At 39.9% G+C, this 12832-nt stretch overlaps 1 protein-coding gene across 4 annotated transcripts in view; it reads left to right on the forward strand.

Annotated features, from left to right (window-relative positions):
• Window positions 1-12832, forward strand: part of rnf213a (ring finger protein 213a) — a 44485-nt gene that overhangs the window by 14541 nt on the left and 17112 nt on the right. For all 4 annotated transcript variants that reach the window (XM_036589921.1, XM_036589920.1, XM_036589919.1 and 1 more), the window contains 21 exons: window positions 1898-2081; window positions 2164-2337; window positions 2564-2716; window positions 2810-3426; window positions 3613-3772; window positions 4033-4250; window positions 4346-4483; window positions 4570-4734; window positions 4845-6141; window positions 6232-6410; window positions 6497-6652; window positions 6746-10354; window positions 10490-10614; window positions 10703-10798; window positions 10877-10998; window positions 11093-11206; window positions 11322-11380; window positions 11465-11618; window positions 11710-11845; window positions 12299-12490; window positions 12584-12714. In XM_036589921.1, the coding sequence (XP_036445814.1) occupies window positions 1898-2081; window positions 2164-2337; window positions 2564-2716; window positions 2810-3426; window positions 3613-3772; window positions 4033-4250; window positions 4346-4483; window positions 4570-4734; window positions 4845-6141; window positions 6232-6410; window positions 6497-6652; window positions 6746-10354; window positions 10490-10614; window positions 10703-10798; window positions 10877-10998; window positions 11093-11206; window positions 11322-11380; window positions 11465-11618; window positions 11710-11845; window positions 12299-12490; window positions 12584-12714 (8179 nt within the window). The remainder of the gene's footprint in view (window positions 1-1897; window positions 2082-2163; window positions 2338-2563; window positions 2717-2809; window positions 3427-3612; window positions 3773-4032; window positions 4251-4345; window positions 4484-4569; window positions 4735-4844; window positions 6142-6231; window positions 6411-6496; window positions 6653-6745; window positions 10355-10489; window positions 10615-10702; window positions 10799-10876; window positions 10999-11092; window positions 11207-11321; window positions 11381-11464; window positions 11619-11709; window positions 11846-12298; window positions 12491-12583; window positions 12715-12832) is intronic.

Below are 12832 nucleotides of genomic sequence, written 5' to 3' on the forward strand. Positions count from 1 at the left end.
GTAGGAAATGTTAAGTTTGTCAGCGAACCTGTCAAAGTCAGGTCTGTAGGTAGGATTTCTGTGGTTAGTAATGTCTTGAAATTTTCGCCAGACAGTTCCTGTATTATTGAGGGTGATTTGTTGTTTCTGATTTGTGATGTAATTTGATTTGCCTTTTGTTATAGCAGATCTTAATTTGTTTTTGGCAGCCTGTAATATTCTTTGTTCCAGCTTAAAAAGGCAACATTTCATAAATGTTTAATTTCCTTTGAAAAACAGCACTACGTGGTCAGGCGTTCTCAGTACAGTTCTCATGAATGTGCTTGAATTATTGTGAAATACAGTAGTTAAGTGTAAACGTCCCTCTGCTGCAGCAACTTAAATGTTGACAATAAGCGAGTAGTTCAGGGGAGACTGATGTGGTTAAAATCGCTCAGCACAATTATTGTTCCATCAAGATGTAACTTTTCCGCAGAGGAGATGTAGCTGGCTAAGTCACTTGCAGTGGAGTTTGCAATAGTGTCTGGTAATATGTTAATGCTAGTGAGGTTTATTGCAGCAAACTCCCCCAGGAAGGTAACCCAGTATATATTTCACAGTCACATACTCTAGGTGAGGGTAACATACTTTAAGTACTGTAGTGCTTGTGCACCACTGATGGTTGAACTTGATGAATATTCCACCATCCTTAGACTTTTGTAAAAGTTGATCTTTTGGCTCAATTAAGAGTAAAATGCAGGTAAGTGAATTCTGTGTGAGTTGTGCCTCATATGTAGCAGCTCCCATTTGGCATGTTTGGTCAGTTATGACACTTTACATATAAACAACACAAACAGACACAAGTGGATGCAATGAATCCCATATTTTAGCTTGCACATTGGTGAGCTTCATAAGAGCTTCATGGGAGGATCTTCAGCCATGGTTATGTCATTGAATCCTCACACAAGTGACAAAGCACTGCAGGGTAACAACAAAGCATGTAAACATGTCTATGTACTTCAGAAGGGTTGCATTCATAAGTCTAAGATAAGAAAAACACCTAAACAAAGTGTTCTTGTGAGGTTACCATGGAAGATATCACTGTTCAAAAAAAATATGCCTCTGTCAGGTTTGCACACCAACATAAAAATCTAATTACAACTGTGAAGCAGGGTAGAGGGAGTATCATCATGTGGAGCTAGATTGTTACCCAACTTAAATCAGGCATTTCTACCACAGAATGTCTGATCTGAAACTTAAGAGATTAGGTCATGCACTAATGATGATAAATCAAATTCCATATTTTTGAATCACCAGACCTAGATCCCGTGCTGTTGATGATTTTTGAAGCAGGTTGTTCAATCAAGACATGCCAAAAATGTATGTGCATGTATGGAAACCATTTTGTATAGAGGAAAAATATCTCTTAACCATTGAACTGGACAGTGTTTGGTTGAGGTTATTGCCAGTAAAAAGTTACACTGGTTATTCCATCAATGACCTTGATTATTCAAATCATTTGTTCAATAAAGATATAGCAATGTAAAATCTTGTTATCGCAATACGTAAGGAGCCATTCATACAGAAATAAAGGTAATTCTAAAGGCTTCTTTCCCCACAATTCTGTTGTAATATTTACATTATAGCTTATTTTTAGTGTCATGTATTAGTTAATTGTTGGTTTTATATACCAATACCTGTTAACTTAGTTATTGCAGCCATTTCTAAATGGATATTTAGGAAGTATCAATTCTGATGCAAATGTTAAAATCTAAAAACTAATGTCATGTTCTGTGCACCCAATGAATGGCTGACCATGTCTCAAACGAGGTATGCTTTTAATGTGATCAGCAGTACTGGCAGAAGCTGGAGCAAATATTACTTGCTTCAAAAAAAAACAAAAAACGTTTGATCCAAGTTTTTCTTTTTTCTTCCATAGGCCAAGACTGAGGCTAGACTCTTTGAAAGAGTTAGAATAAACTACAAGTTTGGAAAGCTGGTATCGGCAATCATACAGAAGTCTTGGCCAAGAAATGAGAGTGGAGCCTACAAGGAGGAGGAAGAGGTGGTGCTCCAGCACCTTCTCAACTGGACAGCAGCCAAGAATATCTTTCAACTTCATGGTAGCTAAATGTCCTCTTTTAGCATCTTTTGCCTTGCTATTTTTCCTGAACTTCATTAGCACATTTACAACTCTCATTGTAGGTGCTGATGAAAAACTAATCGATGAACTCTCTGATGAGGCTAAAGAGAGACTTGCTGTAGCAACGTCATTATTTACTGATATTTCACGTCAGCTCATCACAGGAAACATAAGAGTAAAAGTTCTTAACCACATCTTGAGCAAGAGGAATACTTTTGTAGAGCTGATAAAAATAGGTAAGTTCACATCTTGCCCCGATATGAGCATGTGTCATGTAATTTGAACCTTACATGTGTACGTGTGTGCAATCTTTCTGTCGAATGACAACAGACCATAAAAAGTTAGCCTAATCATGTGCCGCATCACTGTAGTCATAAACAAATCTCTTCTCGCTGATGATGGGTGGTCAGTTACTTACGTTGTTTTGATAAGTCTAATGATTAGAAATTACTCCCTCCCTAGACTCTCTTTGTGAAAACGAGCAATGCAGAGATGTCAGTGCCATGAGAAGGCTTCTTCAGTTGCGACAGGAAGAGGTAAAAGCCATATATCATGACAGCGAGCTGGTTAAGGGATTTGTTGCAATGTGCCAGAAACTTCAGGAGCATGTAACAGGTATGTGCTGCTCAGATGTGTCCATATGTCAGTATTGCATTCCCTTTGTTATATGGGTGTTCAAAAGCTACTGTACATTTTCTCCCATTTCAGTTGATCTTGAAGGCCTAGAAGAAAAGCACCAGATTGACATTGATGAGATGAAACTGAATGTGTTCATGGAGATTCACCCATTTAACCAAATCTCATCACTAATGGCGGGCGTAGTCACATACTTTGAACTTGATGATGATGTTCGATCCATGGCAGAGGCCTTACACACATTTAAAGAGAGCTATATTTTCAAGATGTGCTGGGAGAATCAGGCTAAGGACTTCGCCATGAAGAGTGATGATGAGAGCTTAGCTTTGAGTGAAGAGCCTGACTTGTTGGCTACACCTGATGTGATTTACTTTGATATATTTCAGCCATGCTACAGTAAATACCAGAAGATATATGCAAGCTTAAAAAATGGCAGCATGACCTTTGAAGAAGTTGATGTGATATTTAGGGACTACAGGGGAAAATATGAAGAACTTGCTGAGGATGTTGCAATTATGTGCAAACTGGATTTGACAGATGACAAGCGGTGGATCCAAAGAAGGATTCAGCAGATTGAACAGTACCATGAGCTTCATTTGGCAGTGGAGTCTGCTCAGGTAGTCATGATGGTGAAGCAGACACTGTGCCTTCAAGGAGACTTCCAGGTGCTTGAGAAGCTGCTTGTAGTGGTAAGTAACAGTATTCATACTTGCTTTAACAAAGTATGAAATGCCATGCCTCACTTAACATGTTCTTACATTACCACTTTGTAAGGATGCCACATTTATTTCATGCCTTAGCAGAGTTGTACATAAATTCAAGCAGCATGAAATGCAGTTGTTGTGATTACTTGATTTGGATTTCCCTGAATTTAGACACAGTTGGACTTTAAGAAGGAACCCCTTGATAGTATTGACAATGAGCTAATGCAGGCCAAAACTGTGCTTGTGGACATCACTGAGCCTCGTAGACTCTGCCTCCAGGAGCTGGGCCTAAGAAAGAACTTTGTTATGTGGGTCAAAGAGGCACTTGAAGGTAAAAAGTAAATTGGTTGATTGCCTTAATGTTTTGGGTTATATAGAATTATGTGGTTTAATTTTAAGTAAAATTCTACCTTATGACTAAGACTAAGCTAGCTTGTCCAAACTTCATATAGCTGTATGTTGGAGTTATGGCAGTAGTATTGCAAGGGGATTTTGCATGTCTTTTTTTTGTACTTTTTTTTTTTTTAAATGTGATTACTACAGGCTTGGAAGCCATATAGAAAACTGAATAACCGCTTTGTAATTTTGCAGATATCAATGAATTGAAGGTGTTTGTTGACCTGGCTTCCATCTCTGCGGGAGAAAATGATCTGGATGTGGACCGCGTAGCCTGCTTTCACGATGCTGTTCTTGGCTACTCCTCAGTGTTGTATGAGCTAAAGCCAGATGCTGGCTTCACAGTCTTTAAAGAGGTACTAAAGAAGCTTTGGAAGGCACTTGATAATGACTCCAACCTGCCGAAGAAACTGGTAAGACTCGACTCTAGTTTAAAATCTGCAGATATTGAGCTCACATTTTAGATGGTTATTTGAGTGCAGTCTTTGAGTGCAATCTTTTTTTTCAGCGTGACACTGCAAGACACTTAGAATGGTTGAAGACTGTTAAGGACAGTCATGGATCTGTGGAACTGTCATCTCTGTCCTTGGCATCAGCTATCAACACAAAAGGAATCTATGTTATCAGTGCAGAAAATCAAAAGAAGGTTTGCTAAATGTGTTTTATAATTATGTGTGTATTTACACAGTTTCTAGATTAGTAGAATATTTCAAAATGTTTTTTTGTCTTCAGTTGAGTTTGGACAAAGTCCTGAAACTACAGATTCCAGAGATGCATGATGAAGGCCTTGAGATGCGACGTTACTCTCTTGAGGACCTCAGGGAACTTCAGAATAAATTGATGCTCATGTCTGGCAAGGGAGATCAAGGTCAGAATGAAGTTGATCAGTTTGCAGAGGTGGGTGTCAATTTTTAGTATGTTTTGCTTTAAGAGACTAACTTAGCTTATCCAAATACATACATAGCTTTGCATGTGACATTTTACAATATCTTTTCTTATATTTCCAGGTTTTTGCTGGTGCGCAGAGATTAGCATCTGCATTTATTGATTTGTTTGTGGCTGGAAACCCACTGTTCAGACATTGGGAGGCAAATATCAACTGTAATAGTAAGGAAGCTTGCATTGTCATGGACTTCAACTTGGGAAATGTTGTGAATGTTGTCATGATGAAGGGTGATGTGGCAGAGCAACTTTCAGAAGTTTGTAAGAAAATGGAAAAATGCTTGAGCTTGTGGATGTATTTCATGGATAAGCAGAGGTCTCAGCATTACTACCTTAACTACTTTACAGCAGAGCAGATAGTGTATCTGTGCAGTCAGCTGACTCAGAAAAACCTGACAAACCTGGAAGATCAAGCTCTCATGATGCTCTCTTTTATCAAGCCTAACTGCACTGCCTTTGATTTGAGGCAGACTTGGCATGTTCTTCAGTATGAGATGCTTAAGAAGCCTCCTGAGCAAAATGAAGACCTGGATTTTCAAACCTTTGTTGAAGTTCCTAGTATGTTTGAAAGTGACATGGATATCGGAGAGGTCTGTTCCCTCGATGAACTTTCAAATCATTTCGGTCCAGAAAGAGAGGGTGGAAGACTTGACACAATTTGGAATGAATACATGAAGAACATGAAGAATTTCCTCCCCAACTCTCTTGATGTGAGAAGTTTAGGAAGACTTCTTGAAATTTTGGCTAATAGTCGAAGTGCAAATGAGAATGATGCTGAGGATGATGCTGAGGATGATGTTACTCTTAAGAAGAATCAGGGAAATATACAGAGAGAGCTTCCTATAGGACTGGCTGCTGGAAAACCGAATCTCATTGTCTGCCCTTCCACAGAGATTCTGACTTCTTGCATCTCCATTTACATGAGCAGTGAAGATGAGCCCCTTCCAACATATGATGAAGTGCTCCTATGTGGACCTTCAACCCCATATGAGCAAGTGGAACTGTTCCTTAGGCGTTGTCTTACAGCTGGCTATAAAGGAGAGAAGATATACACAATGCTGTTTATTGATCAGCTAACATATGAAGTGAGCTACAAAGTTGAACAGTTTTTCCAGCGTCTCAAGGTCCAAAGCAGAAAAGACTACAGAATGGTGTTGATCTGTAGTTCGGATCGTGAACATACGTATCTTCCATCAGTCTTCAGTCAGTTCAGGTTGCACATGGTACCTCAGGAACCCCTGAGCAAAATTCAGAGATACCTTGCCAAGCACTACACAGTCCCAAGTGACCAGTCCAGTGCTGCTGCTGTTTTTAAAAACAGGAAAAGTGTGGGCATTGTATCTTCAAGAAGAGCAGGTGTTGGTGGGTATACATTCACATGTATATATGGAAAGAATACATTTGTATTTGTATGGAGTAATGTTATAAATCACATTTATTGCGTGTTCCTAGGCAAATCACTTTACGTCCATCGGATGTATGAGAAGCTGAAAAAGATCACCAAGAAGTCCTCACAGCTCAAATGTGTCCGGCTGATAGAGCCCAGAGTAGATGAAAATGCAATTCTTCAGTCAGTCCTCAACAGCCCTAAGAAGAGCCTAACAGTCTTTCATTTTGATGTCACATCTTCGGTAATTATCAGGAAGTTATCCTTCCAGTTTGTTAAAATGAAAATATGTATATTGTTCGATATTGAACATGTATGTTACTTTTATAGGTGCAGAAGGGCCTCCATGAATTTCTGTTTAGGCTGCTGATCTTGGGTTATCTCTTGGATTCAGAAGGAAGAATGTGGAAGCGCTGCAGTCAGCACTTATATATCATTGAGGTCCTTTTGTCTGATAGAAATGTGTCTAAAATTGGTCCAAGAGCTGTAAGTCAGTTTTTGTAATTTCCTAATTTGGTGATTGTTGCTAAAATCCCAATAACATACCACTGACACACTGTTTTCTGTTTTTACTGACAGGGATTAAATGGCCAGTTTGGCTTCCTGAATGTGTTTCCAAGTGTCCACTGCCGAGCTCCTAAAGAGGTCCTTGAGCTAGAGATGAGGCTGCAGGAAGACCCTTCCATAGCTGTGGGTGATGACCCCCTAATGGATGATAAAGAATTCAGAAGTGAGGCTTACCAGCGACCATACCAGTATCTAAAACGTTTCCACAACCGCGCCAACTTGGATGGCTTCATGTATAATGGAATTGAAGGAGCTCACGTGGAATGCCTGCAGCTGCTGTTTCTGTACTGTGGTGTCATGGACCCATCTTGGGCAGAGTTGCGGAATTTTACGTGGTTCCTGAACTTGCAGCTCCGAGACTGTGAGACATCTGTTTTCTGTGATGCCTCTTTTACAGGAGACACTTTGCAAGGATTCAAAAACTTTGTGGTTGATTTCATGATACTCATGGCTAAAGATTTTGCCACACCCTCTTTGAGCATCTCTGACCAGAGCCCTGGGAGGCTACAGATGGACCTTTCTGGTGTTAGTGAGGAAGACCTTGCTCCATTCAAGATCAGAAAGCGATGGGAATCAGAGCCTCATCCTTATATCTTCTTCAATGATGACCATGTGTCCATGACCTTCATTGGTTTTCATTTACAGCTGAATGAACAGAATTTGGTAGATGCCATTGATCCATCAACAAAGACAGTGATAAAGAGAAACATCATGACCAGAGAATTATATGAAGGCCTTAAGCTCCAGAGGGTTCCTTTCAATATAGATTTTGATAAGCTCCCAAGAGGAGAGAAAATTGAGCGAATCTGCAGAGTTCTGGGAATTCAGTGGCCTCTTGACCCTGATGAAAGTTATGAGCTCACTACAGACAACATACTGAAGATTCTCGCAATTCATATGCGCTTTAGGTGTGGGATTCCTGTCATTATCATGGGTGAGACAGGGTGTGGGAAGACCAGGCTCATCAAATTCATGTGTGAGCTTCAAAGGAGTGGAGTTGCCACAGAGAATATGAAATTAGTCAAAGTTCATGGAGGAACAAATTCTGACATGATTTACTCCAAAGTGAAAGAGGCAGAGGCCATAGCCTACACAAACAAGCAATTCTATGGCTTTGACTCTGTGTTGTTCTTTGATGAGGCAAATACAACAGAGGCCATCAGCAGCATCAAAGAAGTTATCTGTGATAAGACAGTGGAGGGAGAATCCATGATGAAACACACTGGCTTACAGATTATTGCTGCTTGTAATCCATACAGAAAACACACAGATGTAATGATTAAGAGACTAGAGTCAGCTGGTTTGGGATACAGAGTGCGAGCTGAAGAATCAGACGAGAAACTTGGGTCCATTCCCCTCCGTCAGCTTGTGTACAGAGTGCAGGCTTTGCCTCCTAGCATGATTCCATTAGTGTGGGACTTTGGGCAACTCAATGACCATACTGAGAAAATGTATATCCAGCAAATAGTTGAAAGAGTCGTTGAAAACCACTCCTTTGATGAGGACTACATCAGGAAAATTACAGATGTCTTGTCAGCTTCACAGAAGTACATGAGGAAAAGGAAGGATGAATGCAGTTTTGTAAGCTTGAGGGATGTTGAGCGATGCATGCAAGTGTTTGCATGGTTCTACCAAAATAATGAAATGTTACTTTCAGAACTTGCCAGGTATGAGAGTGGTCAGAGGGCACAGAGGAATGAAGAAAGTCAGAAGGACATTGATGAAAGAAACCCTATTTGGTGGTCATTGGTGATGGCTGTTGGTGTGTGCTATCATGCCTGCTTGGAAGACAAAGAGAAATACAGACGCAAGGTCTGCAAATACTTACCAGAGACATACAACTCAGTGAAGTTAATGCAGGAGATCTCAGTTATGCAAGATTTTCTTCTGAGTGGAGTTCCACTGGGTGAAACTATTGCAAGAAACAATGCTTTGAAAGAAAATGTCTTCATGATGGTGATTTGCATTGAGTTGCGTATCCCCCTCTTCTTGGTGGGGAAACCTGGAAGCTCCAAGTCTCTATCTAAAACGCTGGTCGCAGATGCCATGCAGGGCCAAGCAGCCCATTCTGAGTTGTATAGGAAACTGAAACAGATCCATCTGGTATCATTTCAATGCAGTCCTCATTCCACCCCAGATGGTATAATTAACACATTCAAGCAGTGTGCCCGTTTCCAGGAGGGCAAGAATCTAAATGAGTATATCTCAGTGGTGGTGTTGGATGAGATTGGTCTAGCTGAGGATTCTCCAAAAATGCCCCTGAAAACCCTTCATCCTTTGCTTGAAGAAGGATGCATAGACGATCAGCCACTGCCTCATAAGAAGGTTGGATTCATTGGTATATCCAACTGGGCTTTAGACCCAGCAAAGATGAACAGAGGAATATTTGTTTCCCGTGGGGATCCCGATGAGAAGGAGTTAATTGAAAGTGCCAAAGGCATTTGCTCTTCTGACGCAATGATTCTTGACAAGGTTAGAGATTTCTTTCAGCCTTTTGCCCGAGCTTACCTCAATATCTGCAAGAAACAAGGAAAAGGGTTTTTTGGTTTACGTGACTACTACAGCTTGATCAAGATGATGTTTGCGATTGCTAAGGCCTCTGAACAAAAGCCCAGTGCAGAGCAGATTGTGCAAGCTGTTTTGAGAAACTTCAGTGGCAAAGACAATGTTGATGCTGTCACTGTTTTCACCAGCAGGCTTAATCTCAAACCCAACCTTGAAAGTATCAGTGCCATTGAGCTTGTGAGACAAAACATAACAGCCATTGGTCAAGAAGAGGAGTGCAGATACCTACTCATCCTGACTAAAAATTATGCGGCTCTACAAATTCTTCAACAAACATTCTTTTCTGAGCAATACCAACCCGAAATCATCTTTGGCTCAAGTTTTCCAAAGGACCAGGAATACACCCAGATTTGCCGCAACATTAATCGTGTCAAGATTTGCATGGAGACTGGTCAAACCATTGTGCTTCTGAATCTACAGAACCTGTATGAAAGCTTGTATGATGCACTCAATCAGTACTATGTTTGCCTCGGAGGTCAGAAGTATGTGGATTTGGGTCTTGGAACTCATCGTGTCAAGTGCAGAGTGCACAAAGATTTCAGGCTCATAGTCATTGAAGAGAAGGAAGTTGTCTACAAGCAGTTTCCCATTCCTCTGATTAACAGGTTGGAGAAACATTACCTGGATATCAATACAGTGTTAAAGAATGAACAAAAGGAACTGGTCACGGAGCTTAAGAAATGGGTTTCTCAGTTCATTGCTCCTAAGAACCACCATTCAGTTGTTTCTCAGGCACAGAGGTACGACCCAGCTGATGTTTTCATTGGTTATCACTCTGATACTTGTGCCTCAGTCCTTCTGCAAGTTACAGAGAAACAGAAAAGCGAGATGGAACTGTCTGACCCTGGCAGACACTTATTGGACGAGGCCAAATTCATCCTGCTGAACTGTGCTACACCAGATGCAGTGGTTCGCCTAGATAGTACAGCTCTTTCCCGAGTGGAAAGTGAACATCTAGCAAGGAAGTACTTTGAAGACCAGAAGCACAGCTCCCTGGCTGACTTTGTCTTTTGCCACACACAAGAAGAAGAGTGCAGCCAGTCTTGTTTCACTGAGGTATAGCTGACTTTTGTCTTTTATTTTAAAAGAAATGAGTGAAGGTCTTTGCAATAATCTGCTTACTGTATAAACCCTAAATTATTTTCTCTCTAATCCCTGACTCTTGAAATCTTGACTTTTGAAATCCTGCAGGTGACTACCTTCTCCAGACTTCTGACAGTAGCAGACATCGGACAGCTCCAGGAAGTAGTTCCAAACATTGAGCTTCTTGCGCTGCAGCAATTTGACACAGAGCATTCCTTCCTGAAAAAGATCAGGTATACTATTGTATATTCCATAATCAAAAACAAATAGTTTACAAAATTTTGGTAAGTGATTGGTACCATTTTTTTTTTTTTCTTTCAGGAACTTTTTAGACAGTACCACTGGAGACAAAATACTGATTATTCAGACTGATTTTGATGAAGACTTACAAAGCTCCAATCTCATAGCATCTGCAAAGTAAGTCTTGCATCTGACTGCATTTCACAGTGTGACATAAATGCAGACATGACAGTGTGAGTTTCAAATGTCTTTTAGGTATTCCACCATCAATGAAATCAACAAGTTTAGGAACGAGGAGGACAGCAGAATATTTGTGTACTTCATCACCAAACTACCAAGAATAGAAGGCGGAACCTCTTATGTTGGATTTCATGGAGGTGGAGCAACAATCTGGTTTTTATTAGAGAGCTGATAGTTAGACTGCATATTTAGTGTTTTAACAGGTTCTTATTAATTAACATTTCTTTTAAGGTCCCTGGAAGTCAGTCCACATTGATGACCTCAGACGATCAAAAGATATTGTCTCTGATATTAAAGCCTTGCAGTGTCTTACCATCAGCCAGCTGTTTGAGGAAAAGCCTGAGGGTAACAGCAAATTCTTTATTTTAGATTTAGATGTTCAAAATGCATACAATTAGACAAGTAGACCTCCAGCTATTATATAGTTGCGTGATGTTTAAGTAGGATGTGTCTGTCACAGCTATGGAGACAGAGGACATGTATGCAGAAGCAGAGAAAATGGACCAAGAGGACAGTATTGTAAGTACTACCATCAGTAAGTTGTTTTTTTTGTTTCAATGTAAGTTTATTTATTAATAAATTCATTTTGTGGTGTTGTCACAGAGCTGGGAGAATGCCTTGGACACCACAGGGCTGGTGCGAAGCTGTGTTCAGAACGCAGTGGGCATGCTAAGAGACCAGGGGGAGGCTGGCTGTCGCAGCACCAGAAGAGTAGAGATTCTGTTAACTCTCCTGACTGATAGCCAGGAACTTCAAGGTGTGGAAGTAATGATTTTATTCATAGCTACTGATTCAGTGATTCAACTCCAAACATTTATAATTCTAACTCTAACATTTATAATCAACAGCTGCGTTTCTGAAAACTGTGAAGTCACGTCTTCATTTTCTGTTGAAAACCCATGATGAGCACTCTGTCTCAGCTAAGAACTGGGTTTTCAAGGAGGCATCCAATATTGATGCACTACAAGAGGGTGGGACATTCAGGTGAGTAGACAACTAGCGAATACTTATATATTTAATAATATTTACTTAATATTTAATAATAACGTGCACATTTCTCTATTTTCTGTTAGTACTGATAATCATGATGAATGCGTAAATTAATGTCATTTTAGGACTGTGCCCTAATAATTATTGCAGTGTATCTTATTCTCCATTGGAGCCACCAATGAATTCAGCAAAAATTAGTGTCTTAGCAGTATTCCTGGTCCCTTACATCTATGATAGGCCTTCCTTTTTACCAGTGCATTAGGTTATCTACTCTTTCTTGTTTATGACTAGTCATTTGACCACTAGTAGGACAGTTAACTCAAAAAAAAATTGCTGTGTATTGCTTCTTGCGTATATATATATATATATATATATATATATATATATATATATATATATATATATATATATATAATTGATCGGCGGTTGGTTGTTATTGCATAACAGGCATACACTATGGAAGCGAGTTCAAGCTGCAGTTATTCCCTTCCTGGCTCAAATGATCTCAGTTATTGACCGTGACCGCAATCTTGACCTCTTACTGGATGCAAACTCGGGTGAATCAGTGAAGAAACTGTGGTTGGACATCTTTGGAAATGTCAAGTTATTGCATATTCCATACACAAGAGTGGATTCTAAGTAAGCAATTTCTGCAATTCTGTATTGAGACTGCCTGAAGAAATGCTTCATTGGTGTATTTTCCACTCTCACATCGAATTTTGTCTTTTACAGTTCGGTTGCAAAGACATTTCTGGTCCAGAACTACATTGTTCGAGATAGGGATATGGGCTGCATCATGCCATTCAGCTGGAGAATCAAAGATTATTTAGAGGAACTTTGGGTACATGCTTTGCATCGAGAGGGTAAGTGAAAACACCTACCAGTCATGTATTATATGTGACTGTTGGTGCAAAAGCATCTTATATCTCTAAGGAAATTATTTTTGTTTTACAAATTTGTTTATATCTTTTTCTTGCCTTA

This window comes from Colossoma macropomum, unplaced genomic scaffold (genome assembly GCF_904425465.1).
Source record: "Colossoma macropomum unplaced genomic scaffold, Colossoma_macropomum, whole genome shotgun sequence".
In the NCBI taxonomy this organism is placed as follows: Eukaryota; Metazoa; Chordata; class Actinopteri; order Characiformes; family Serrasalmidae; genus Colossoma; species Colossoma macropomum.